The sequence below is a fragment of the Cervus elaphus genome, chromosome 20 (assembly GCF_910594005.1).
Source record: "Cervus elaphus chromosome 20, mCerEla1.1, whole genome shotgun sequence".
Lineage (NCBI taxonomy): Eukaryota > Metazoa > Chordata > Mammalia > Artiodactyla > Cervidae > Cervus > Cervus elaphus.
In genome coordinates this window covers 36,524,117-36,550,592 of record NC_057834.1, presented here as the reverse complement: position 1 = coordinate 36,550,592, position 26,476 = coordinate 36,524,117, and the positions used below count along the sequence as shown (strand labels likewise).

At 41.3% G+C, this 26,476-nt stretch overlaps 1 protein-coding gene across 7 annotated transcripts in view; it reads right to left on the bottom strand.

Annotated features, from left to right (window-relative positions):
- LOC122678224 (SLAM family member 5-like) overlaps window positions 1-25,971 on the bottom strand; it is a 30,159-nt gene extending 4,188 nt beyond the window's left edge. For 5 of the 7 annotated variants that reach the window (XR_006336037.1, XR_006336038.1, XM_043878830.1 and 2 more), the window contains exons 1-4: window positions 25,829-25,971; window positions 23,063-23,160; window positions 17,421-17,721; window positions 737-1,033 (exon numbers count right to left, since the gene is read on the bottom strand). Coding sequence is in view for 5 of the 7 variants with exons in the window: in XM_043878830.1 (XP_043734765.1) it covers window positions 737-1,033; window positions 17,421-17,721; window positions 23,063-23,160; window positions 25,829-25,901 (769 nt within the window). In the remaining 2 variants the exon portion in view is untranslated. Of the gene's footprint in view, window positions 1-736; window positions 1,034-17,420; window positions 17,817-23,062; window positions 23,161-25,828 lie in introns of all 7 variants that reach the window. The other 2 variants (XM_043878832.1, XM_043878833.1) reach the window with 2 other exon arrangements.
- Window positions 25,972-26,476: the final 505 nt, after the last annotated feature.

Genomic DNA, 26,476 nt, shown 5'->3' with positions numbered 1-26,476 from the left:
GTGCAAAATGAAAAGGCAGGCTCCTTGTTAAAAAATTATGAAAATTGAAAAAAATTATGAAAAATTTAAGACATCAGTAGAATTTTAGACAAATAGGCAGATTTTTAGACAAATCATGGGGCCTATCTTAGGGCAGGGCCATGTGTGAATGCATTTTCACATGCCCACATATATGCAGTGGCTGAGGAGAATCCTCCATGAAGAATAAGACAGGAAGTCAAGGACACAGGGTGAATAAGGGCTGATGGTCAAGGAAACAACATGTCCAGAGGTACAAAAACTTATAAAAGCAAGGCACATTCTGGAATGACAAACAAGAAATTCAGTGGTAAGTGTATAAATAAGATCAGAAATGTGGACAGAGGAGCCTCTGAGCCCCTCCATGATATCCCGCAGGGAGTCATGGAGGTCAAACTTGAAGAAAAGCCACAAATGACCCAGTATGATTACATTCCTAAAGACCATGCTGAATGCACAGTGAATGTTGGATAGTGGTGGAGAGAGGTACTCAAAACTACTACCTGGACTAGCAGGGGCAAGCAGTTTAGAGTAGGTCATGGGTGTGTGACACACTGAAAAGCAAAACTAAGTTGGCTGTTTTTCCTAGACTCCTGTATGAAGCGGCCAGATAGAAAGCAGTGCTAACAAAATGGTGGGAAGGAAAGCTCTGAACCCCCAGACCTCAGTGCTATCTGAGGTCTGAGAGTGCTCCTCCCCTCTGGCAGATTGCACTCACCATGGACGCAGACTCTCCCAAGGTCGAAGGAGGCAGTTTTATTTCCCATCGGGTTGCTGACCACACAGACGAGGCTGGCATGCGGCTGGCCTCTAGGCAAGCTGACAGCCAGGATGCGTGAGTTGGAGGCTGGTTCTAATGTCCTCTTCTGCTCCCATTCTTTGGGGAGGCCCTTGTTCTCCCAGGTCACATTCAGGTCTTCTGTGGCCCCAGAGGCTCTGCACTCCAGGGTGATGTTGCACCGGTCTGGTGTGATGGATGCTGACCCCATCAGAATCTGGGGAAAGGGCACAGGCTCTGCGGTAGGAGGCAACAAAAGAATAAAACTTCACAGATGTGGAAAACATTACATGCCACAGTTTAATGTCTTTTACCTCATTGTAGCCAAGGTGTGTAAGGAAGCCTTATAAAGAAAGTGAGTGAGCGAGTGATAGTTGCTCAGTCATGTCTGACTCTCTGTGATCCCATGGACTGTAGCCTGCCAGTCACCTCTGTCCATGGAATTTTCCAGGCAAGAACATTGGAGTGGGTTGCCATTTCCTTCTCCTATAAAGAAAGTGGGTGCATTTTATACTTAAAACATAATTTTCCTAAAGCTAAATATTCACCAAGAGCTTGGAATGGGGCCATTGGATTAGGCCCTATGCAACGTCAATAGATTTCACCAGGCTTAAAAATCATCCACAAGGATATAAAATTTAAATTTCATTTTCTTAGGGTCTATTATTTTTTTAAAAATTTGGATTTTTCCCAGAAGAGAAAGAAGTTTGGGACAGAAGGGCTTGTCCTGGTTCATGGCCCTTACCCTGTGTCTCCAGCTGAGGTGAAGCTTGGGACAGCACGACGCTTATGGGGAAGGACGTCTGGTTAGTTTTGGGAGGCCAGAGAAAGGCACTAACTTCCTAAAGTAGAGACATTTGTGGGAGATGCAGTTGTTACAACTAGGAATGACAATTCCAAGTGTGGTTAGAGCATGCCACTGAACATGGTATACACATGGAAGAAAAGTGTATACGTGTATACATGTGGTATACACAGGAAGAAAAGTGACAGATTTTCAAGCTGCCTTGAAATCCCATGGGGACTTATGAGTTGTCTTCTCCATAGAAGGATACTTCCCTATGCAGGGAGGATCTTTAGGGAAAGACAGTGTTTGCTAAACGGGTTCCTTAATAAGCATTGCAGTATAAACTTTCTCCTATGCTCATGTAGCATTTAAGAACTAAATTGTGGTGTCTTTTCTGAGTGAGACCATTAACAGATTGGCTCTGAGTGAGAAGACAGTGTTCACTGGGTACTAACTACACTTGGATGTCCAAATCATGGTAGAATAATGGACCCTCAATGATGTCCATGTCTTAATCCTTGGAATCTGTGGATATGTCATATTACATGAAAAGGTGAATTAAGGTAGCAGATAGAATGAAAGCCGCTAATAAGTTGACCTTACAATAGTGATATTATTCTGGACTATCTGGATGGGCAAAACGCAATCATAAGTTTCCTTAAAAGAGAAAGAAGTCACTGGTGCCAGCAAGACACCAGGCTATGTGATTTTTAACAACTATCCATGGTCAGAAATACCTCTAAGAGATCTTCAGAGTTCTGTTGGGGGATTCCAGCACTTTGATGGACCAAAAATCCTAGGTCATTCACAGGGAAAGTGTAGGAAGAACAGTTTTGCTTTACCTCATCACCTTGATCCCACCCCAGGATGACTCAGTGCTGAGAGAGATGCCTCTATACTGTGACTTTTCCCACAGGAGAAAGAGGGAATGAAGTGACAGTCTAGCTTCCCCATAATTTGTGAGGCAATGCCTGGGAAGTTGGCTTCTGTCTCAGTGCACCCAGAACAGTAAGGACATTGTTTGAGCGTACATGCATGCTAAATCACTTCAGTCATGTCCAGCTCTTTGTAAATCTATGGACTGTATCCCACCAGGCTCCTCTGTCCATCCGATTCTCCAGGAAAGAATACTGGAATGGACTGCCATGTCCTTCTTCAGGGGATCTTCCAAACCCAGGGGTCGAACCTGCATCTCTTATGTCTCCTGCATTGGCAAGTGAGTTCTTTTCCAAACAGATATAAGTGGAATGAGATCACAGCAACTGGGCCACATGGCCCTGAAAACCATTTCTCACATATACCCACAGACGGTGGTCAATGCAACCCTACACCCAGAACCCCATATACCCCTGCAGCCAGCATCCCACATGCCTCTACAGCTGAAGCCTCAAACTTTGTTGAGCTTTACAGTGACTGTCTTTTTTCCCCTTAGAGCCAGCCCTATAAGGCTGGAAGAAAAGACTGCTTATTCAAATACACAGACACCAATGCAAGGCTACAAGGATGGAGGATCAGGGAAACATGACAATACCAAAGGAACAAAATTAACTCCAATAACCAATCAGAAAGAAATAGAGATCTATGAATTGCCTAATAAAGAATTCAATATTGTCATATTAAATAATCTCTGCAAACTACAAAAGAACACAGACAGATGACTAAGCAAAATTTGGAAAACAATTTGTGACCAAAATGAGAAGTTAAACACAGAGATAGAAAACATTCAGAAGAACCAAACAGAAATTCTGGTTCTAAAAACACAGTTCAGCTCCGTTCAGTTCAGTCGCTCAGTTGCTCAGTTCAGTCTGACTCTTTGCTACCCCATGAACCGCAGCACGCCAGGCCTCCATGCCCATCACAAACTCCCGGAGTTTACTCAAACTCATGCCCATCGAGTCGGTGATGCCATCCAGCCATCTCATCCTCTGTCGTCCCCTTCTCCTCCTGCCCCCAATCCCAAAAGACCATCAGGGTCTTTTACAATAAGTCAACTCTTCGCATGAGGTGGCCAAATTATTGGAGTTTCAGCTTCAGCATCAGTCCTTCCAATGAACAGCCAGGACTGATCTCCTTTAGGATGGACTGGTTGGATCTCCTTGCAGCCCAAGGGAGTCTCAAGAGTCTTCTCTAATGCCACAGTTCAAAAGCATCAATTCTTCAGTGCTCAGCTTTCTTCACAGTCCAACTCTCACATCCATACATGACCACTGGAAAAACCATAGCCTTGACCAGATGGACCTTTGTTGGCAAAGCAATGTCTCTGTTTTTCAATATGCTATCTAGGTTGGTCATAACTTTCCTTCCAAGGAGTAAGGGTCTTTTAACTTCATGGCTGCAGTCACCATCTGCAGTGATTTTGGAGCCCAGAAAAATAAAGTCTGACACCGTTTCCACTGTTTCCCCATCTATTTCCCATGAAGTGATGGGACCAGATGCCATGATCTTAGTTTTCTGAATGTTAAGCTTTAAGCACAAAGACTGCATTAAAATTGAATAAAGTGTCTCATCAACAGAGCTGATCAAACAGAAGAAACAAACAACAAACTCAAAGATAGAGCATTTGAAATTATCTACTTAGAGTAGGAAAAGGAAAAAGAATGAAAAATGTCTATGGGATACTATAGGAAAATCAATACACACATTATGGGAGTTCCAAAGACAATACAGTTAGAACTGGACATGGAACAACAGACTGGTTCCAAATAGGAAAAGGAGTACATCAAGGCTGTATACTGTCACCCTGCTTATTTAACTTCTATGCATACTACATCATGAGAAACGCTGGGCTGGAAGAAGCACAAGATGGAATCAAGATTGCCCGGAGAAATATCAATAACCTCAGATATGCAGATGACACCACCATTATGGCAGAAAGTGAAGAAGAACTAAAGAGCGTCTTGATGAAAGTAAAAGAGGAGAGTGAAAAAGTTGGCTTAAAGCTCAACATTCTGAAAACTAAGATCATGGCATCTGGTCCCACCACCTCATGGGAAATAGATGGGGAAACAGTGGACACCATGTCAGATTTTATTTTTTTGGGCTCCAAAATCACTTCAGATGGTGACTTCAGCCATGAAATTAAAAGATGCTTACTCCTTGGAAGGAAAGTTATGACCAACCTAGATAGCATATTAAAAAGCAGAGGCATTATTTTGCCAATAAGGTCCGTCTAGTCAAGGCTATGGTTTTTCCAGTGGTCATGTATGGATGTGAGAGTTGGACTGTGAAGAAAGCTGAGCACTGAAGAATTGATGCTTTTGAACTGTGGTGTTGGAGAAGACACTTGAGAGTGCCTTGGACTGCAAGGAGATCCAACCAGTCCATCCTAAAGGAGACCAGTCCTGGGTGTTCATTGGAAGGACTGATGCTGAAGCTGAAACTCCAATACTTGGGCCACCTCATGCGAAGAGTTGACTCATTGGAAAAGACCCTGATGCTGGGAGGGATTGGGGGCAGGAGGAGAAGGGGACGACAGAGGATGAGATGGCTGGGTGGCATCACTGACTCGATGGACATGAGTTTGGGTAGACTCTGGGAGCCGGTGATGGGCAGGGAGGCCTCGCATGCTGCGATTCATGGGGTCGCAGAGAGTCGGACACGACTGAGTGACTTAACTGAACTGAACTGAAAGACAATACAAAGAAAAAATGTTGAAAATTTATTTAAAGAAATTATAGCTGAAATATTCCCAAGTCTGGGAAAGTAAATGGACTTTCAGATCCATGAAGCCCAAAGGTCCCAGGATCAAAGAAGTATGAATCAAGACATGTAATAATTGAATATTCAAAATTCAAAGACAAAGACAGACTTTTGAAAATAGCAAGAGAAGAGCATCATATTCAAGGGAATCTCTATTAAGAATATCATCAGGTTTCTCAGCAGAAACCTCATAGATCAAGAGAGAATGGAATGATATATTCAAGGTACTGAAAAAACCCCACTGGGTCCAAGGTTATTACACCTGGTAAGAATGTTCTTTAAAAAATAAGCAGAGATAAAAACTCTCCATACAAGCAAAAACTGAGAAAGTTTTTCCTCATTAAAACTGCCTTATAAGCTATGCCAAAGGGAGCCCTTAAAGTTGAAATAAAAAGATGCTAAAAATATACAAAATCATATGAAAATATAAATCTCACTGACAATATAGATAAATATAATATGCAATATTGCAATAATACTGTAATTGTGGTGCATAAACCACTTTTAAACTTTGAAATGACAGTTAAAGTCAAAAGTATTCAGAATAACTATAATAGAAACATATGCTAATTAGTACAAAATATAAAAAATTTAAATTGTGACTTAATAACATAAAATGTATTTGTGTGGGTAGAAGTAAAAGTGTAGAGTTTTTGTATGTGACTGAAATTAAATTAGTTGTTCAAAACAGGATGTTATAAGTATGTTTTATCTAAGCTGCATGGTAACCACAAAGAGTAGACCTAAAAAAGATACATGCAAGTAAAGAGGACAAAACCAAAGCACGTTAATACAGGAAAATCATCAAGTCACAAGGGAAGACAGTAAGGGATAAAGAATGGAACAAATGTACTATAAAACAGAAAATAATTAAACAAGATGACATTTATAAATAAACAAATGTGACCTAATTAAACTTAAAAACTTTTTCACAGCAAAGGAATCCATAAACAAGATGAAAAGACAACCCTCAGAATGGGAGAAAATATTTGCAAGTGAAACGATAAAAGGTTAATCTTCAAAATATACAAGCAGCTCACGCAGCTCAATTAAAAAAATTAAAAAAACAGGCAGAATACCTAAAGGGATGTTTCTCAAAAAAAGACACACACATGACCAACAAACACATGAAAAGATGCTCAACATCGCTCACTACTAGAGAAATGCAACTCAAAACTATAATGAGGTATCACCTCACACAGGTCAGAATGGCCATCAACAAAAAATCTAAAGACAATAAATGCTAGAGAGGGTGTGGAGAACTTGCACGGTTCATGGCAATGTAAATTGACACAACCACTATTGAGAACAGTTTGGAGGTTCCTTAAAAACTAAAAATACAATTATCATATGACCCAGAATTCCACTACTGGGCACACACCTGAGAAAACCATAATTTAAAAAGACCCATGTCTTTTGGATGTGGCTTTTTTCACTTTAAAAATACACTTAGGATTCATCCACCTGTTGCATGCATCAAGTATGTTACTTTTATTGCCAACTAGAATTCCATTGTATAGATATAACTTTTAAAAAATGTGCTTGTTTTTGATAGCTGTCTTTTAGCAAAACATCTTGGCTGTTGCTCATTTGGAGTGATTATGAATAAAGCCACTCCAAACATTAAAAAATAATTAAACTTTAAAAAAGACACACACACCTCAATGTTCATAGCAGCAATATTTACAATAGCCCGGATGTGGAAGCAATCTAGCTGTTCATCAACAGATGAATGGATAAAGAAGTTATGCATATATACAACAGAATACTATTCAGCCCTAAAAAGCAATGAACCTGAGTCAGTTGTAGTGAGGTGGATGAACCTTGAAACTGTTATACAGAGTGAAATAAGCCAGGAAGAGAAAAACAAAGATTGTATATTAACTCATATATGTGCAATCTAGAAAAATGGTACTTGTGAACTTATTTGCAGGGCAGGGCTAGAGATGCAGATGTAAAGAATGAACTTGTGGACACAGTAGGGGAATGAGAGGGTGGGATGAACTGAGAGAGTAGCATTGACATATATACACTGCCATGTGTAAAATAGCTAGCTAGTGAGAAGCAGCTGTAGAACACAGGGAACTCAGCTTGTTGTTCTGTGATGACCTAGAGGGCTGGGATAGGGGTGGGGTGGGAGGGAGGATCAAGAGGGAGGGGATATGTGTATACTTATACCTGATTCACATTGTATGGCAGAAACCAGCACAACATTGTAAAGCAACTATACTCCAGTAAAAAAATATACCCCCAGACCAAAAATGAAATTATAAATTCTTACAATTAACATTTACATTAAATATAAATAGATTAAACTCCCCAATAAAAGACATAGAGTGACTGAATTAATAAAACATGATTCAACTAGATATATTTTACATATATATATATGTATATATATATATGATATCTACAAGAGACACACTTTAGTTTTAAGGGCACACACAAGCTAAATGTGAGGGATGGGAAAAGATATTCCATGCAAATGGGAATCAAAAGGGAGTGTGGGTGGCTACACTTATAGCAGACAAAATAGACGTTAGATCAAAAGCTGCCATGAAGACAAAGAAAGTCATTACATAATGAAGGAGGGTCAGTTCAATAGGAAGATATAACAATGATAAATATTCATGCACTCAACATCAGAACACCTATGATATATAGAGCAAACAGTGACAGAAGAAATAGCAATAGCATGATCATGTACTTGAATACCTTGCTTTTAGGAGTGGATAGAAAATTCAGACAGGACATCAAGAAGGAAACAGCAGACTTGAACAATACTATAGACCAATTGGACCTAACAAGCATATATTATTGGACCTTATGGACCTAACAAACAGAATATTATACCCAGCAGCAGTAAAATTCATATTTTTCTCAAATGCACACAGAATAATCTCCAGGATACATCATATGTTAGGCCATGAAACAATACTTAAGATTTAAGAAATTATATAAAATATCTTTTCCAATCACAATGGAATGAAATTAGAAGACAATAAATGAAGGAAAATGGGAAAATGTACAAATACATGAAAATTACCAACACACTTTTTTTTAAACAACCATTGGGTCAAGGAAGAAATCATAAGGGAATAAGAAAATATCTTGAGTAAAAGAAAAGGAAAAAAATATAAAACACAGAAGGAAGCAAAAGCAGTACTAAGCCAACAAACACGTGAAAAGATGCTAAAAATTGCTCATTATTAGAGCAATGCAAATCAAAACTACAATGAGGTATCACCTCACAGGTCAGAATGGCTGTCATCAAAAAATCTACAGGCAATAAATGCTGGAGAGGGTGTGAAGAAAAGATATATCTCTTGCACTGTTGACAGGAATGCAAACTGATAAAATCAGACAAGATCGGGCGCGTTCAGGGTGGTATGGCCGTAGACAGGAATGCAAACTGATAAAATCACTATGGAGAACACTGGAGATTCCTTAAAAAACTAGAAATAAAACTACCAGGTTGTTGTTCAGTCACCCAGTTGAATCCACCTCTTTGTGATCTCATGGACTGCCTCATGCCAGGCCTCCCTGTCCCTCACCATTTCCCAAAGTTTGCCCATATTCATATCCATTGCATTGGTGATGCCATCCAACCATCTCACCCTCTGATGCCTTCTTCTCCTTCTGCCCTCAATCTTTCCCAGAATCAGGGACTTTTCCAATGAGTCAGCTGTTCACATCAGATGACCAAAACACTGGAGCTTCAGCTTCAGCATCAGTCCTTCTAATAAGTATTCAAGATTGATTTCCGTGAAGATTGATTGGTTTGATCTCCTTGCTGTCCAAGGGACTTTCAGGAGTCTTCGCTAGCACCACAGCTCAAAGGCATCAGTTATTTGGCATTCTTCCTTCTTTATGGTCCAGCTCTCATAACCATTTGTGACCACTGCCTTGACTATATGGACTTTTGTCGGCAGAGTAATGTCTCTGCTTTTCAACACACTGTCTAGGTTTGTCATAGCTTTCCTGCCAAGAAGCAATTGTCTTCTGATTTCATGGCTGCAGTCACCATCCACAGTGACTTTAGAGCCCAAGAAGAGGAAATCTGTCACTACTTCTACCTTTCCCCCTTCTATTTGCCATGAAGTAATTGGGCTGGATGTCATGATCTTAATTTTTTTAAAAATTTATTTATTTATTTTTTCAGTGGGTTTTGTCATACATTGACATGAATCAGCAATAGATTTTAATTTTTAAATGTTTAGTTTTAAGCCGACTCTCTCACTCTCCTCCTTTACCCTCATCAAGAGGCTCTTTAGTTCCTCTTCACTTTCTGCCATTAGAGTGGTATCATCTGCATATCTGAGGTTGTTGATATTTCTCCTGCCTATTTTGATTCCATCTTGTAACTCATCCAGCCGAGCGTGTCTCATGATGTGTTCAGTGTATAGGCTGAACAAACAGGGTGACAGCAGGCAGTCCTGTCGTATTCCTTTCTCAAAAGCTACCATATGACCCAGCAATCCCACTACCGGGCATATACCTGGAGAAAAGCATAATTCAAAAAGACACATGTACCCCAATATTCCCTGCAGCACTATTTACAATATCCAGGACAGGGAAGCAACCTGGATGTCTATCAGCAGATGAATGGATAAATTGTTACATATACAATGGAATATTACTAAACCATAAAAAGGAACAAATTTGAGTCAGCTGTAGTGAAGTGGATGAACCTAGAGCCTGTTATACAGAATGAAGTAAGTCGGAAGGAGAAAAACAAATACTGCATATTAACACACATATATGGAATCTAGAAAAATGGTACTGATGAACCTAATTACAGGGAGGAATAGAGATGCAGAAGTAGAGAACAAACTTGTGGACACAGTCAGGGAAGAAGAGGGTGGGATGAATTAAGAGAATAGCTTTACAATATATACATAATTATGTGCAAAATAGGTAGCTAGTAGGAAGTTAACACAGCAGGCTCAGCCTGGAATTCTGTGATGACCTAGAGGGGTGGGCTAGCTGGAGGTGGAGGGAGGATCAACGAGGGAACATATGTATACTTATGATGGATTCACATTGTTGTAAGGCAGAAACCAACACAACATTGTAAAGCAATTATCCTTCAATTAAAAAATAAATTTAAAAAAGCAGAACTAAGAAAGAATGTTACAGTGATAAACACAATAAATAATAAGAAAGTTCTCAAACTACTTAAGTTTACATCTCAAGGAACTAGAAAACAAAGAAAAACCTAAGTCAGAAGTTAGCAGAAGTAAGGAAGTGGTAAGGATTACAGCAGAAGTGAATGAAATAGAGACTAGAAAGAAAATAAAAAATTCAGTGAACCTAAGAGTGTGTTGGAAAGATAAGCAATATTGGCTAGCCCTTAGCAAGACCAGAAAAAAAGAAGGAAGAATCAATTAATACAGAAAATGAGATTACTGGTGCACAGAAATAAAGAGATCATAAGAAACTCTTATGAATAATTATATACCATCAAGTTGGACAATCCTCAAAAAAATGGATAAATTCTGAGAAACATACATCCTATAAAGCTTGAATCCAGAAGAAATACACACACACACACACACACACACACACACACAAAAGAAGAAATACAGAACTCAAAAAGATTAATAATAACAATAATTAGTTTTAATCAGCAATTGAAAACTTTCAAACAAAGAAAATTCCAAGATTGAATGGAGTCACAGGTGAATTTTATCAAATCACATACCAAAGAATTAATCTAATCCTTCTTAAACTCTTCCAAAAAAAAAAAAAAAAATAGTAGTATAGGGAACACATTTAAAGATGCTGGTATATCCTAAGCCAAACTAACACACCACACAAAAACTTATAGGCCGATAACCCTGATGAACAAAAATGCAAAATCTCCACAAAAATACTAGCAAATGGAATTCAACAAAATATTAAAAGGATCAAACACCATGATCAATTGGGGTTTAATCTAAAGATGCAAGGATGTTTCAGCATATGCAAATCAATAATGTGATATACCACGTTAAATCAATGAAGGATAAAAATCACACAGTAATCCAATAGATGTGGAAAAATCATATGACAAAAAACCAATATGCTTTCATGATTAAAAACTCTCAAATTAAGAATTGAAGGAAGTTATTTTAACACAATAAAGGCGATATATAAAATCCACAGCTAACATCAAACTCAATGGTGAATGATTAAAAGCTTTTCCTCTAACATTAGGAACAAGGCAACTGTGTCTGTTTGCTGTTTCTATTCAATTTGGGACTGGAAGTTCTAGCAACAGCAATCAGACAAGCGAAAGAAATAAAAGGCATCCAAATTGGAAAGGAAGAAGTAAAATTATTTTTATTGCAAACGACATGATCTTGTATGTAGAGAAATCTAAAGATTCCACAGAAAAATCCTTTTAAGACTAATAAGTGATTTCAACAAAATTGCAGAACACAAAATCAACATATGAAAATCTTTTGCACTTCTATACACTAACAATGAACTATCTGAAAAGGGAAACAAGAAAACAATCCCACTTACATTATAGTAAAAAAGAATAAAATACCTAGGAATAATCTTAACTAAGGATTGAAAGATCTGTGCACCAGAAACTATGAACACTGATGATAGAAATTTGCAAACACACAAATATATAGAAAGACATTACATGTTCATGAATCTGAGGAATTAATATTGTTGAAATGTTCACAGTACCAAAGCAACATAGATTCTATCCAAACTGTGTGAATATAATTAGGGAGTTTTTACAAAAACAGAAAAAAAAATCTTAAAGTTCATATGGAACCACAAAAGATCCCAAATAGCAGAAGCAACTTAGAGCATGAGGTACTGAACTGGGGGCATCACATTTCCTTATTTCAAAGTATATCACAATGCTTTTAAAGCAGTATGGTACAGACATAAAAACAGACATATAAACCAATGAAACAGAATAAAAATCCCAGAAATAAACCCATGCATATATGGCCAACTGATCTTTGACAAGGAAACCAGGAAAACACAATGGGGAAAGGGAAGTCTTCTCAGTAAATAGTGCTGGGGAAACAGGATATCCACATGAAAAAGCATGAAATTAAACCCTTACACTATACACAAAATAAACTAAACATGGATTAACGACCTAAAAGTAATACTGGAGATTGTAAAACTCTTATAAGAAAGCAAAGGGAAAAAATCTTCCTGACACTGGCCTTGACAATAATTGCTTGAATATGACAACATTTTGTTAGGCAATAAAGCAAAAATAGCAAATGGGATTATATTAAACTGAAAAGGTTTTGCACAGCATGGGAAACATCAACAGAGTGAAAAGGAAGCCTAAAAAATGGAAGAAAATAGCTGCAAACTATAAATCTGATAAATGGTTAGTATCCAAATTTTATAAGGGAACTCAACACATAATTTTATTTTTACTTTACATAATTTTATTTTACTCAATACTCAATTTTATAAGGGAACTCATACAACTCAATAGGAAAAAACCTAAATAATCTAGTTAAAAATGGGGAAATGAATTGAATAGACATTTGTCAACAGAAGATATAAAAATGGCCAACAGGTATATGAAAAATCACTCAACATTATTAATCACCAGGAAAGTGAAAATCAAAACCATAATGTGTGCAAGAATCCTGAAACAGGGTGTCATTTCCTCATCCAGGGGATATTCCTGAAACAGGCATCTCCTGTGTTTCCTTCAATGCAGACAGATTCTCTGCTGCTGAACCACAGGGGAAGCCTAAAACCACAGTGAGTATACAAGTTGTAAAGGTTACTATCAAAAAGAAAAAAAAGATGTGTTGATGATGGGGTAGAGAAAAAGGGATACTCATACACTGTTGGTGGGATTGTAAATTGGTGCAGCCATTTTGGAAAATAGTATAGAGATTCTCAAAAACTAAAAATATAACTGGCTGTTGTTCAGTCAATCAGTTGTGTCTGACTCTTTGTGACCCCATGGATTGCAGCACGCCAGGCTTCCCTGTCCATCACCAACTCCCCGAGCTTGCTCAAACTCATGTCCATCAAGTCAGTAATGCCATCCAACTGTCTCATCCTCTGTTGTCCCCTTCTCCTTCTGCCTTCAATCTTTCCCAGCATCAGGGTCTTTTTCAATGAGTCAGTTCTTCACATCAGGTCCCAAAGTACTGGAGTTTCAGCTTTGACATCAGTTCTTCCAGTGAATTTTCAGCACTGATTCCCTTTAGGATTGACTGGCTTGATCACCTTGCAGTCTCAGGGACTCTCAAGAGTCTTCTCCAACACCATAGTTCAAAAGCATCAATTCTTCAATGCTCAGCCTTCTTTATGGACCGACCTGCCATATCTGACTACTATTCCATGCCCGACATCCATACCTGACTACTGGAAAAACCGTAACTTTGACGATGACTTATAACTACTCTATGATTCAGGAATTATACTTTGGGTATATATTTAAAGGAAATGAAATCAGGATTTCAAAAATATATCTGCACTTTCATGTTCACTGAAACATTTTTACAATATACAAGACATGGAAGCAACCTAAATATCTGTTGCCAGGTGAGATGATAAACATGGTGAAAGTGAAAGTGAAGTCACTCAGTCGTGTCTGACTCTTTGCGACCCCATGGACTGTAGCCTACCAGGCTCCTTGTCCGTGGGATTTTCCAGGCAAGAATACTGGAGTGGGTTGCCATGTCCTTCTCCAAGAGATCTTCCCGACCCAGGGATTGAACCTGGGTCTCCTGCATTGTAGGCAGACGCTTTACCTTCTAAGCCACATACAAAGGAATATTGTTGTTGGTCAGTCACTTAGTCATGTCCAACTCTTTGCAACCCCTGGATTTGCAGCATGCCAGGCTTCCAACTGTGGTGTTGGAGAAGACTCTTGAGAGTCCCTTGGACTGCAAGGAGATCCAACCAGTCAATTCTAAAGGAGATTAGTCCTGGCTGTTCATTGGAAGGACTGATGCTGAAGCTGAAACTCCAATACTTGGGCCACTGCAGTGAAGGTGAAGTCAGCGAAGAGTTGACTCATTGGAAAAGACCCTGATGCTGGGAGGGATTGGGGGCAGGAGGAGAAGGGGATGGCAGAGGATGAGATGGCTGGATGGCAACACCGACTCGATGGACATGAGTTTGAGTAAACTCCGGGAGTTGGTGATGGACAGGGAGGCCTGGCGTGTTGTGATTCCTGGGGTCACAAAGAGTTGGACAAGGCTAAGCGACTGAACTGAACTGAACTGAAGGCTTCCCTGTCCTTCACTGTCTCCTGGAGTTTGCTCAAACTCATGTTCATTGAGTTGGTGATGACATCCAACAATCTCATCCTCTGTCTCCCCCTTCTCTTCCTGCCCTCAATCTTTCCCAGCATCAGATCATTTCCAAAGAACTGGTTCTTTGCATCAGGTGGCCAAAGTGTTAGAGCTTCAACTTCAGCATCAGTCCTTCCAATGGCTATTCAGTGTTGATTTCCTTTAGGATTGACTAGTTTGATCTCCTCACTGTCCAAGGGACTTTCAAGACTTTTCTCCAGTAACATTATTTGAAAGCATCAGTTCTTTGATGTTCAGCATTCTTTATGGTCCAACTCTCACATCTGTACACAACTACTGTGAAAACAATGGCTTTGAATAGATGGACGTTTGTTTGCAAAGTGATGTCTCTGCTTTTCAATATGCTGTCTAGGTTTGTCATAGTTTTTCTTCAAGGAGCAAGCATCTTTTAATTTCATGGCTGCAGTCATTCTCTGCAGTGATTTTGGGATCCCCCAAAATAGAATCTCTCACTATTTCCACTTTTCCCCCATTCACTTGCGATGAAGTGATGGAACCAGATGCCATGAGCTAAGTTTTTTGAATATTGAGTTTTAAGCCAGCTTTTTCACTCTCCTTTTTCACTTTCATCTAGAAGAATATTATTCAAACTTACAGAGGAAGGAAATTTTGCCTTTTGTGACAAACATAGATGAAGCAGTAAGACATTACTCTAAGTAAAGTAAGCCAGAGAAAAAAGAACAAATAAATACTACATGAAACCACTTATATGATGAGCCTAATATTATCAGTCTTATAGAAGTGAAGAGTGACAGTGTTCTTGCACAGATCTGGGAAGAGGGTGAAATGAGTAGGTATTGGTCAAAAGGTACAAAGGTTCAGTTACACAAGATGAATAAATCTTAGAGACCTACTGTATGGAATAGTGCCTAAAGTTAACAATACTACATAATATATGTAAAGTAATTATAACATATAACACTGTAGACTACACTTAAATTGTGAGCAGTTACACAAGCAACAACAGCAACAGTCAAATAAAGGCAGGAGGAAGCATTTGGAGAGGATGAATCTGATGTTTTGGCATAAGTTATGGTGACAGTTTCACTAGTATATGTGCATGCTCAGTTTCTTCAGTCATGTCTAACTCTTCATAACTCCTTAGACCACAGCCCGCCAGGCTCCTCTGTCCATGGGATTCTCCAGGTAAGAATATTGAAGTGGGTTACCATGCCCTCCTCCAGGGGATCTTCCTAACCCAGGGATAGAACCCATGTCTTCTGTGACTCTTGTACTGCAGGTGGATTTTTTTTTTACTGCTGAGCCTCTGGGGAAGTCTGTACACACACATACACACACACACACACATATATATGAAAATTACCTATAGTTCTTTTGAAAAATAATACTATATAGTTAATATAAACTTTTTTATAATTTAAGAGCCCATCTGATATATCTGTGTATTTTGTATCTGTATTTTGGCAAATGCAAATATTCAAGGACTTATTAATTTTTTTAAATAAAAAATTTGCTTGCTGCTATCAAGCTGCTGTTATTGTGTCATTGTTAACTACAAGGCTGAATCTAGTTTATTTGTCACAGATCACAGTAAAAGGCATACTTAAAAAAAAAAAAAACAACTTCTCATAAAAAAAAAAAAGTGAAAAAGACAGGCAGAACAGATCAGATGGATGCAATGGGAGATGAATTTGATGATTTGAAGATGAATGAAGCGGGGACACCAGCCAAGGAAATCAGGTATCCACTTGAAGGTGGGAAAGGCAAGAAATGGATTCTCCCCTGAGTCACCAGGTAGGAGTACAGGCCTGCCAACACCTTGATTTTGCCCCATGAGACCCAAGTCTGACTTATGACCTAAAAAATGATAAGGTAATCAAATTGAGAGGTTTTAAGGCCATAAGATGGGGAGACAGTGGAAACAGTGTCAGACTATTTTTTTGGGCTCCGAAATCATCGCAGATGGTGATTGCAGCCATGAAATTAAAAGATGCTTACTCCTTGGAAGGAAAGTTATGGCCAACCTAGATAGCATATTTAAAAGCAGAGACATTACTTTGCCAACAAAGGTCCGTCTAGTCAAAGCTATGGTTTTTCCAGTGGTCATTTATGGAGGTGAGAGTTGGACTGTGAAGAAAGCTGAGCGCTGAAAAATTGATGCTTTTGAACTATGGTGTTGGAGAAGGCTCTTGAGTGCCCCTTGGGCTGCAAGGAGATCCAATCAGTCCATCTTAAAGGAGATAAGTCCTGGGTGTTCATTGGAAGGACTGACGCTGAACTGAAACTCCAATACATTGGCCACCTCATGCGAAGAGTTGACTCCTTGGAAAAGACCCTGATGCTGGGAGGGATTGGGGGCAGGAGGAGAAGGGGACGATAGAGGATGAGATGGCTGGATGGCATCACCGACTCGATGCACATAAGTTTGAGTAAACTCTGGGAGTTTGTGATGGACAGGGAGGCCTGGGGTGCTGTGATTCATGGGGTCACAAAGAGTCGGACACGACTGAGCAACTGAACTGAACTGAACTGAACTGAACTGAACTGAAGGCTATAAGTTTTTCTGGTAGTTTGTTACAGTAGTAACAGAAAACAAGTAGTGAAATTAAGCAATTTAGTTTTAGAAAGAACAATTAATGTTACCGTATAAATTCCCATTTTCCTCCTTCAAAATACTGAAGTGATTTCTCCCTTTGGTGACTCTCAAGTCTGCTCTCCTTTTATGGCTAACATGCACACCTTATTACTGGGTGAGAAGACAGAGTCTGAAGGTTGGGGTCTAAATAAAATCTTATAAAATGGGGGTCTATGTGACCCTCCTAGGACAAAAGAAGGAGGGAAGCCATGGTGAGGAGATGTCACTTACCATAGACCGTGAGGAGGAAAACCTGGGTAAGTTCTAATCCTCCAGGGAAGCTGACTCGAGCCCGGTAGTGTCCACTGTCCTCACAGGTCAGGTTCTCAATCTTCAGGGACAAGTTGTTGAACACATGGACCCTCTGCTGGTACTTGTCCTGGAGGCTGACCCAGGTTGGAGTGTCTGCCCCACGATGGACTTGCAGCAGGACACTGTAGTTTGACTCAGGGCCAAAGGCCCATGAGACCTCCTCTGGTTCAGCTTCTTGCTTCTTGATCACATGAAACAATACAGAACCTCCTCGGATCCCCTGCAGGGGATCATGGGCTCCAGAATCCTGAATTTCAGAACCACGTGCACCAGGACTCTTGGCCCCAGTGCTGCAGATGCCTAAAGGGTTGGAAATTGGAAATATATATTTTTCATCAATAATAAAGGAAAGAACCCACACAAACCTCTTTGTAAAGAAAGCCACCCAGGATAATTCCATAATTCTAGTAAAAGAGTCAAGTACAATTAATTGAAATAACTTTTGTACAGATGTGTTTCTTTTTCTATTTTACATATAGGGTTATTGTTACCATCTTTTAAAATTCCATATGTATGCATTAGTATACTATATTGGTCTTTATCTTTCTGGCTTACTTCGCTCTGTATAATGGGCTCCAGTTTCATCCATCTCATTAGAACTGAGTCAAATGAATTCTTTTTATTGGCTGAGTAATATTCCATAGTGTATATGTACCACAGCTTCCTTATCCATTCGTCTGATGATGGGCATCTAGGTTGCTTCCATGTCCTGGTTTTTATAGACAGTGCTGTGATGAACATTGGGGTACGTGTCTCTTTCAGATCTGGTTTCCTTGGTATGTATGCCCTGGAGTGGGATTGCTGGGTCATATGGCAGTTCTCTTTCCAGTTTTTTAAGGAATATCCACACTGTTCTCCATAGTGGCTGTACTAGTTTGCATTCCCAAACAGTGTAAGAGGGTTCCCTTTTCTCCACACCCTCTCCAGCATTTTTTAGACTCTGTGGGAGAAGGCGAGGGTGGGATATTCAGAGAGAACAGCATTGAAACAACTATACTATCAAGGGAGAAACAGATCACCAGCTCAGGTTGGATGCATGAGACAAGTGCTCAGGGCTGGTGCACTGGGGAGACCCACAGGGATGGGATGGAGAGGGAGGTGGGAGGGGGGATTGGGATGGGGAACACATGTAAATCTGTGGCTGATTCGTGTCAATGTATGGCAAAAACCACTACAATATTGTAAAGTAATTAGCCTCCAACTAATAAAAATAAATGGAAAAAAAATAAAGTCAAATACCACTTAAAAAAATAACTTTTGGAATCAAGTCCTCTTTCTAATGAAGTTTAACATTGAATAGGTTACATAAATTTGCTAACCTGACATTTCCTTACCAACCTCATAAGGTCAGTATAAGTTAAATGACTTCATAAGTGAAAAGCACCCAGCATATTTTCAGGCACAAATTAGGTGCATAACTGTAGAAGGCACTTCTAAAATGTCTCCTTACACCCCTGCCTCCTTGTGTTTGCACATTTGTTTAACCCCTTTCCCTGGAGTGTGGACTGCACCTAGTGACTTGCTCTCAGGAATGGACCGCAGCAGACACGGTGGATGTCACTCAGTGGTTTTAGAGTACACAGGACTGTGACTTCCCTCTTGCTTACACTCTCACACACTCTCTCTCTTTCACTCTCTCCCTTGCTTGCCCTGAGGAATCCAGCTGCCATGCTGTCAGTTGCCCTACTGGGGAGACCCATGTAACAAGGAACAGAGGGAGCCGCTGGGCAACATCCAAGGAGGAGCTGAGGCCCTCAGTTCAACAGAAGCTTCCTGCTAGCAGATCTTTCCCAGATGACCCTGAGCTGATGTAGCCTCAGTCAAGACCTTGATTTCAGTCTGAGAGACCCTGAGCCAGAGGACCCAGCTGACCCACCCCTGGGCCCTGATCTAGAGAAAATGTGACACTATACTTGATGGTATTTAAGGCATTAACTTTTGGGGTGACAGGTTACACAACAGTAAATACCTAGTACAAATATGAATGCTGTTCTCCTTTTTGCTTCTAAGCAGTTTGGTAGTTAGGATACGCTAGGCTGTGCTGTGTAAGAAGCAGTTAAAATACCTCAAGGTGTTAGAACAAGAGGAGTTTATATCCCCCACCACAGTCCCCATGAGGGAGCGAGGGAGGGACCCCATCACACGGAGTGGAGGCTCCACCACCTCCATGGAGCCCACAGGGTCCTCACAGGCTCCCAGCCCCACAGCAGGGAGGGGAAACGGGAGAATCACACTTCTGTCCAGAAGTAGTGTGCTCTCGGCTCTTGCTTTCTGGACAGCACTGGTCACAAGGCCGTGGCTAACTGCCAGAGACTAGAATATGAGAGTGAGCAAGTGATCATTTAGTGAGCTCTGCTGCCCCTGCCATCGAGTCAGCACTTCCCTAGCCAGTCCCCGAGAGGTTGCAGTGGGCCTTCCTCGATCACTTTCCTGCAGAGCTGAGACCAGTGGGCACATTCCCCTCAGGGCCACCCCATCCTGAGCCCACCCTCCCTCGTCAGACACAGGCCCCGGGGGCCATATACCGTCTGCCCTTTTTAGGAACAGGGTAGGACAGAACAGGACCAGGGAAAGTAATGCAGAACAGCCTTATCCTGAAGGGAACAATAATTTGCTTTTCCCAGGGGGTCATGATCCACCTGGGTTGGCCTCTGCCTGCCAGGGAAAAAAGTTCTCTCTCCAAATGAGTAAGTTCTCCTCATATCAAGCCTGCCTTCCTCTATTGTACTTATACCCATTTAGAGAGTGACTCAGGCCAGTATTCATATATATGTGTATTTCAGATATTTCTTTGTGTGTATTTAATCACTTGTTCACAGAATTAGGCATCTCCTTGGGGTCAGGCCTTCATCCCCGTCCCTTCAGCTCCCCTCACAGGCCTGGCGCCTTACATTAGGCCTAATATTGCTTTACTATATTTCCAGAGCATGATGTGCAAACAAAGTTTCCATAGACTGTGAAAGATGATGTCTTTCAGGAGGTGGTCTAAACGCCCCTCTCCGGAGCAGAGGCAGAGAAAACAGAGGGCCAGCCTGGATTCCCCAGGGGATCCATGAAGAAGAGCATCCCTCATTCCATGCAGGGCTGAGAAGTGACCACAGTAATGGTCGGGGGTCTCCTCTTGAATGTACCCTGAACAGGCTCACTGCTGTCAGTCCTTGTCGTGACACAGGACTAGGATACATGGGATGAGGAGACAGCAGAGCCTTGACGGACACACAGGAGAGTCCTCTCTGGGGACAGAAAGTTAAGCTGGGGAGGTCCTTAGGGAGGCATCTGCCCAGGCCCCTCCTGTCACAGAGGAAGGCCCCCCAGGGGGTGAACCTGTCCTTGGTCACACAGGGCAGAGCCACTCCTGGCACCAGGGCTCCCCTCTCCCAGCCCAGTGCTGCTCCCCTGAAGGCACTCCCATCGGGTCCCCACCCTGTCCCTGCCCTTCCCAGGGGCTTCTCTCCCAGCACTGCTGTCTTATCACCAGGATCTGAGCAGTTCCTGGAGACTCATCCTCCAACTTTCTCTCCTGGGAAAGGGGAAGCAAGTAATTACAGGGGTTTAGCAGATCTCACATGCTAGTAAAGTAATGCTCAAAATTCTCCAAGCCAGGCTTCAGCAATATGTGAAACATGAACTTCCAGATGTTCAAGCTGGTTTTAGAAAAGACAGAGGAACCAGAGATCAAATTGCCAACATCCGATGGATCATTGAAAAAGCAAGATAGTTCCAGAAAAACATCTATTTCTGCTTTATTGACTATGCCAAAGCCTTTGACTGTGTGGTTCACAATAAACTGTGGAAAATTCTGAAAGAGATGGGAATACCAGACCACCTGACCTGCCTTTTGAGAAACCTGTATGCAGGTCAGGAAGCAACAGTTAGAACTGGACATGGAACAACAGACTGGTTCCAAATAGGAAAAGGAGTATGTCAAGGCTGTATATTGTCACCCTGCTTACTTAACTTATATGCAGAGTACATCATGAGAAACACTGGGCTGGAAGATGCACAAGCTGGAATCAAGATTGCTGGGAGAAATATCAATAACCTCAGATATGCAGATGGCACCACCCTTATGGCAGAAGGTGAAGAGGAACTAAAAAGCCTGTGGATGAAACTGAAAGAGGAGAGTGAAAAAGTTGGCTTAAAGCTCAACATTCAGAAAACTAAGATCATGACATCTGGTCACATCACTTCATGGGAAATAGATGGGGAAACAGTGGACACAGTGTCAGATTTTATTTTTTTTGGGCTCCAAAATCACTGCAGATGGTGATTTCAGCCATGAAATTAAAAGATGCTCGCTCCTTGGAAGGAAAGTTATGACCAACCTAGATAGCATATTAAAAAGGAGAGACATTACTTTGCTAACAAAGGTCCATCTAGTCAAGGCTATGGTTTTTCCAGTGGTCATGTATGGAGGTGAGAGTTGGACTGTGAAGAAAGCTGAGCACCAAAGAATTGATGCTTTTGAACTGTGGTGTTGGAGAAGACTCTTGAGAGTCCCTTGGACTGCAAGGAGATCCAACCAGTCCATCCTAAAGGGGACCAGTACTGGGTGTTCAATGGAAGGACTGATGCTGGGGCTGAAACTCCAATACTTTGGTCACCTCATGCGAAGAGTTGGCTCATTTGAAAAGACCCTGATGCTGGGAGGGATTGGGGGCAGGAGGAGAAGGGGATGACTGAGGATGAGATGGCTGGATGGCATCACTGACTCGATGCACATGAGTTTGTGTGAACTCTGGGAGTTGGTGATGGACAGGGAGGCCTGGAGTGCTGTGATTCATGGGGTCGCAAAGAGTTGGACACAACTGAGCGATTGAAGTGAACTGAACTGAGCAGGGCAGTGGGTAGCTTTTCAAGTGGCACTAGTTATAAAGAACATGTTGTTCAGTGCAGGAGACATAAAAGATGCAGGTTTGATCCCAGGATCAGGAAGATTCCATGGAAGAGGGCATGGCAACCCACTCTGGTATTCTTGCCTGGAGAATCTCATGGACAAGGGAGCCTGATGGGCTACAGTCCTTGGAGTTGAAGAGTCAGACCTGACTGAAGCCACTTAGCATGCACACACAGCAGAGCAGGGACTTCTGGCAAGTGGAGAGTTAAACGGCAGACCTACCAGACCCTACACTTGCTGGAAATGAGGGAACCAGGGAGAGAGGAGGCTCAGCCCTCAGGCTGCAGGGAGGATGGACTCAGAAGCTGGCGGTGCGCACCAGCTGTGAGGAAGATGAAAGAAGACATAGAAAAAGTAGGCAGACAGTAAGAGCATTGTGAACTACAAAAGGTTTAATTCTGAAGAAGAAAATTAAGCCAGAAAGGCTGTGGTTATAAACAAGAGAGTGAAGTTTATTTAAATGATATGTCTACCCATTCAAAAGAACAACAGTGAATACCACTGCCATGCATGATTGAGAAAAGAATAAATGGAATTAAAATTTGTAAAACAAACAAACAAAAATCAACATAAAATTTTGTTCATGTTTCTGACCCTTCCTTCGTCATCACACCAGGAAATCAATAGCCGTTTTCTCTCAACTCATAATCAAACCCACCTGTACCTTTGCACTGTCTCCTCCATCTCCATGACTCTCTCTAGATGTCAGTGATGGTAGGGACACTTTCTTCTTTGTGTTCTGCAGGTAGACACAGGGACACTCTGAGGGCATGAAGGAAGGGCATTGCTCTGGTGAGTGCATCTTCCCAGGACCTACCAGTAGGTAGAGACGCTTCTGCGTCTCTGGGAAATTCCAGTGCAAACTGAAGTCACCTTCAAGCTTCCTTTCCCACTACTTCTGAACTCATGTCCAGAAAAGGGTTAAAGATGTTAAGAATGATAAAGAAAAAGATACTTCACCCACAGCATCACTCCTTGCCACCCACCCCTCCAAATGTGTAGAGCAATTTAATGTTCCTTCCAATGACACCTCTTCCATTTCACCCAGGGTGCCCAACCTTCACTGGGAAGTGTCCATCTCATTCAGTGCCATGGAGGTTTGTGCTAAGTGGGTAACAAATTCCACTCCTTCCCAGATCCTGGGGAACCCTGAGAAAGTAATTTTCCTTCTCTGTGTATAGATCATCTCATCTCTAACTTGAGGAATTCAAACCATTTCTCTCTCTTCTTTTTCTACTTTTATCTCACTTTGTCTCCATCTCTTTATTTTTTATTTGTGAATTTCTAGCCCCAGACTTTGGATAAAACTATAATCTTGAACATATATTTACAGTATGGCAGGGGAAACAGTGGAAACAAGTGGCTGACTTAATTTTTCTGGGCTCCAAAATCACTGTAGATGGTGATTGCAGCCATGAAATTAAAAGATGCTTACTCCTTGGAAGGAAAGGTATGACCAACCTAGACAGCATATTAAAAAGCAGAGACATAACTTTGTCAACAGAGGTCCATCTAGTCAAGGCTATAGTTTTTCTAGTGGTCATGTATGGAGGTGAGAGTTGGACTATAAAGAAAGCTGAATGCTGAAGAATTGATGCTTTTGAACTGTGGTGTTGGAGAAGACTCTTGAGAGTCCCTTGGACTGCAAGGAGATCCAACCAGTCCATCCTAAAGGAGATCAGTCCTGGGTGTTCATTGGAAGGACTGATGCTGAAGCTGAAACTCCAATACTTTGGCCACCTTATGTGAAGAGCTGAGTCATTTGAAAAACCCTTATGCTGGGAGGGATTGGGGTCAGGAGGAGAAGAGGATGGCAGAGGATGAGGTGGTTGGATGGCATCACCGACTCAATGGACATGGGTTTGGGTGGACTCCAGGAGTTGGTGATGGACAGGGAGGCCTTGTGTGCTGTGGTTCATGGGGTCGCAAAGAGTCGGACATGACTGAGTGACTGAACTGAACTGAACACTGGAAAAGTGAAGAAAATCTACATTTTACTGTAGGCAGAAGCAATCTAGTTAAATGGATATAGTCCTTGTTTCAATGCCCTTTATTAATATAAATTGGCCTGTTTTTACCAATACTCTCTAATTTGTTTAAGTTTATCCAGAATTTACAATCCACTATATTTTCTTCTTTTCTTCATTCACTTGTATTTAATTTTTATATGTACAAAAGTCTAATCTTTCATAAATTTATAGATGTATTCACACTCTTTCTGTGTATTTTCCAAATTTATTTATTTTTTATTGAAGAATAATTGCTTGGTATGCAACCTTCTTTAGGACGTTCTCTTTTTCTTTCAGTTCCTCTTTTTTGCTCAACTCCTTATTCTCTCCACTTTTTCTTCTCCCACCTCCAAACTTTTCCCCCATTTTAATCCTCTGTTAGTCATCTGTTACATTTTCTCCAGAATTTTCTCCTATTCTCATAAATACATGGGTGTATAGATGATTTTAAATATCAAATATTACTGTTTTATTTACATGATTAGAATTTTATTATATACAGTTTTCTGCATCTTACTGATGGAAATCCATGTATCTGACACTGTCAAAAATTAGAAATACCTCCCAGCCGTTTGGTAGACTGTTTTTTTATTTTTAAGGATTAATAATATTCCACTGTACAGAAACTTCCCGTCTTGTTCAATCATTACCAAATTGATGTAAAGATCAATTGTTTCTAGGACTTTGCCCTAAAACAGTGCTTCATATTATAGAGGGCAACCTCCCAGAGAACTTGTTTTACTGGGAGGTAATTTTTCAACTTTTGAAAATGAAAACTAACACTGAGGTAGAATGCAAAATTTATAAACTCTTTTGAGATAAACTGGAGGCAGCGAGGACCCTCTCCTTTGTGAAGATCTGCTAGGATCTGCACCCCAAACCCTGGTGGAGAGTGTGTGTTCACTATCTTTTCTAGTAGAGAAGCCCAAGGAGCCTCACTAGAGTTGCTCCCTCTGGCCCAGACCTGGGGCTCTTGTTGGCCTCCTCCTCCACGATGTCTTGTATAAGCTTCCAGGGCCCTCTGAGTCTAGACCAGGAGAACCTCAGTCCCTTGCCCTCTGCCCTAAGGAGCCATGTTCTTTGTCTCCCTCCCTCTCCCCAGGACCCTGGGCAGGCTCTCTTGGCTTCCCTGTTACTGCAGCAGAAGCAACCTCACCTCCTTGGAAATGGTTCTCTTAATGCAGACAGGCTATCTGAACTCATGGATCCCAGACTTGCCACAACCAAAAAGGCCATATTATTCTTTCCTTGCACTCTGGGGCTCTAAACCAAGTACACTGCATTTGAAAACTTATAACAGAGTTGTTTTCCCTTTTTGTTCAACGAAGATGTTAAAACCTAGAGAGCACTCCAAGTGGTAGGGTCCTGCTTTGCTGGTTTTATCCAATATCCCTCCCTCCCCAGGAGCCCAGGCCACTCACTGAGAAGGAGACTGATGAATCCCAGGAGCCAGGAGGTCCAGCAGAGGTGGGGGTCTTCTGAGCAGAGCCTCATTGCAGGTTGCGTGCCAACCAGTTCAGCTGTAGAGGAAATATTGACGAATGTAGCTGCAAGAGAAGAGAAAAGCTTGGGCCCCAGCTTCCCACCCTCAGGGTGGAGCTAACAAATTTGTTTCTAGTTGACCACTGGCCAGCATGTTAGTTCTCTGTCAGTCTATGTCTCCTGCATTGGCAGGCGGGTTCTTTACCACTAGCGCCACCTGGGAAGCCTGAGCTCTGTCAGTCTAGAGAAACTCCTTTAATCTTATCCCCAGCATATACAGTACACACTCAATAAGTAATTTTAAAATGAATGTATAAATAATCTCACTCTGTGATGTGCCTGGCATACTGTTGGACAGACTCCACTCAGTGAAGTCACAGACTGCTTGGAGTTCTCATATACTCTTCCGTGATTCCCTGGGGTAACAGCTCTGCCTCAGGCAGCTCAGCTCAGCAGTGCCAGCAGGCTATGGTCAAGCATAGAAGTCATGCTCCTCAAAAAGGCTAGACTATGCCCCATCTTGGGCTTCCCAGGTGCTCAGTGGTAAAAAATCCGCCCACCAACACAGGAAATGTAGGAGATGCAAG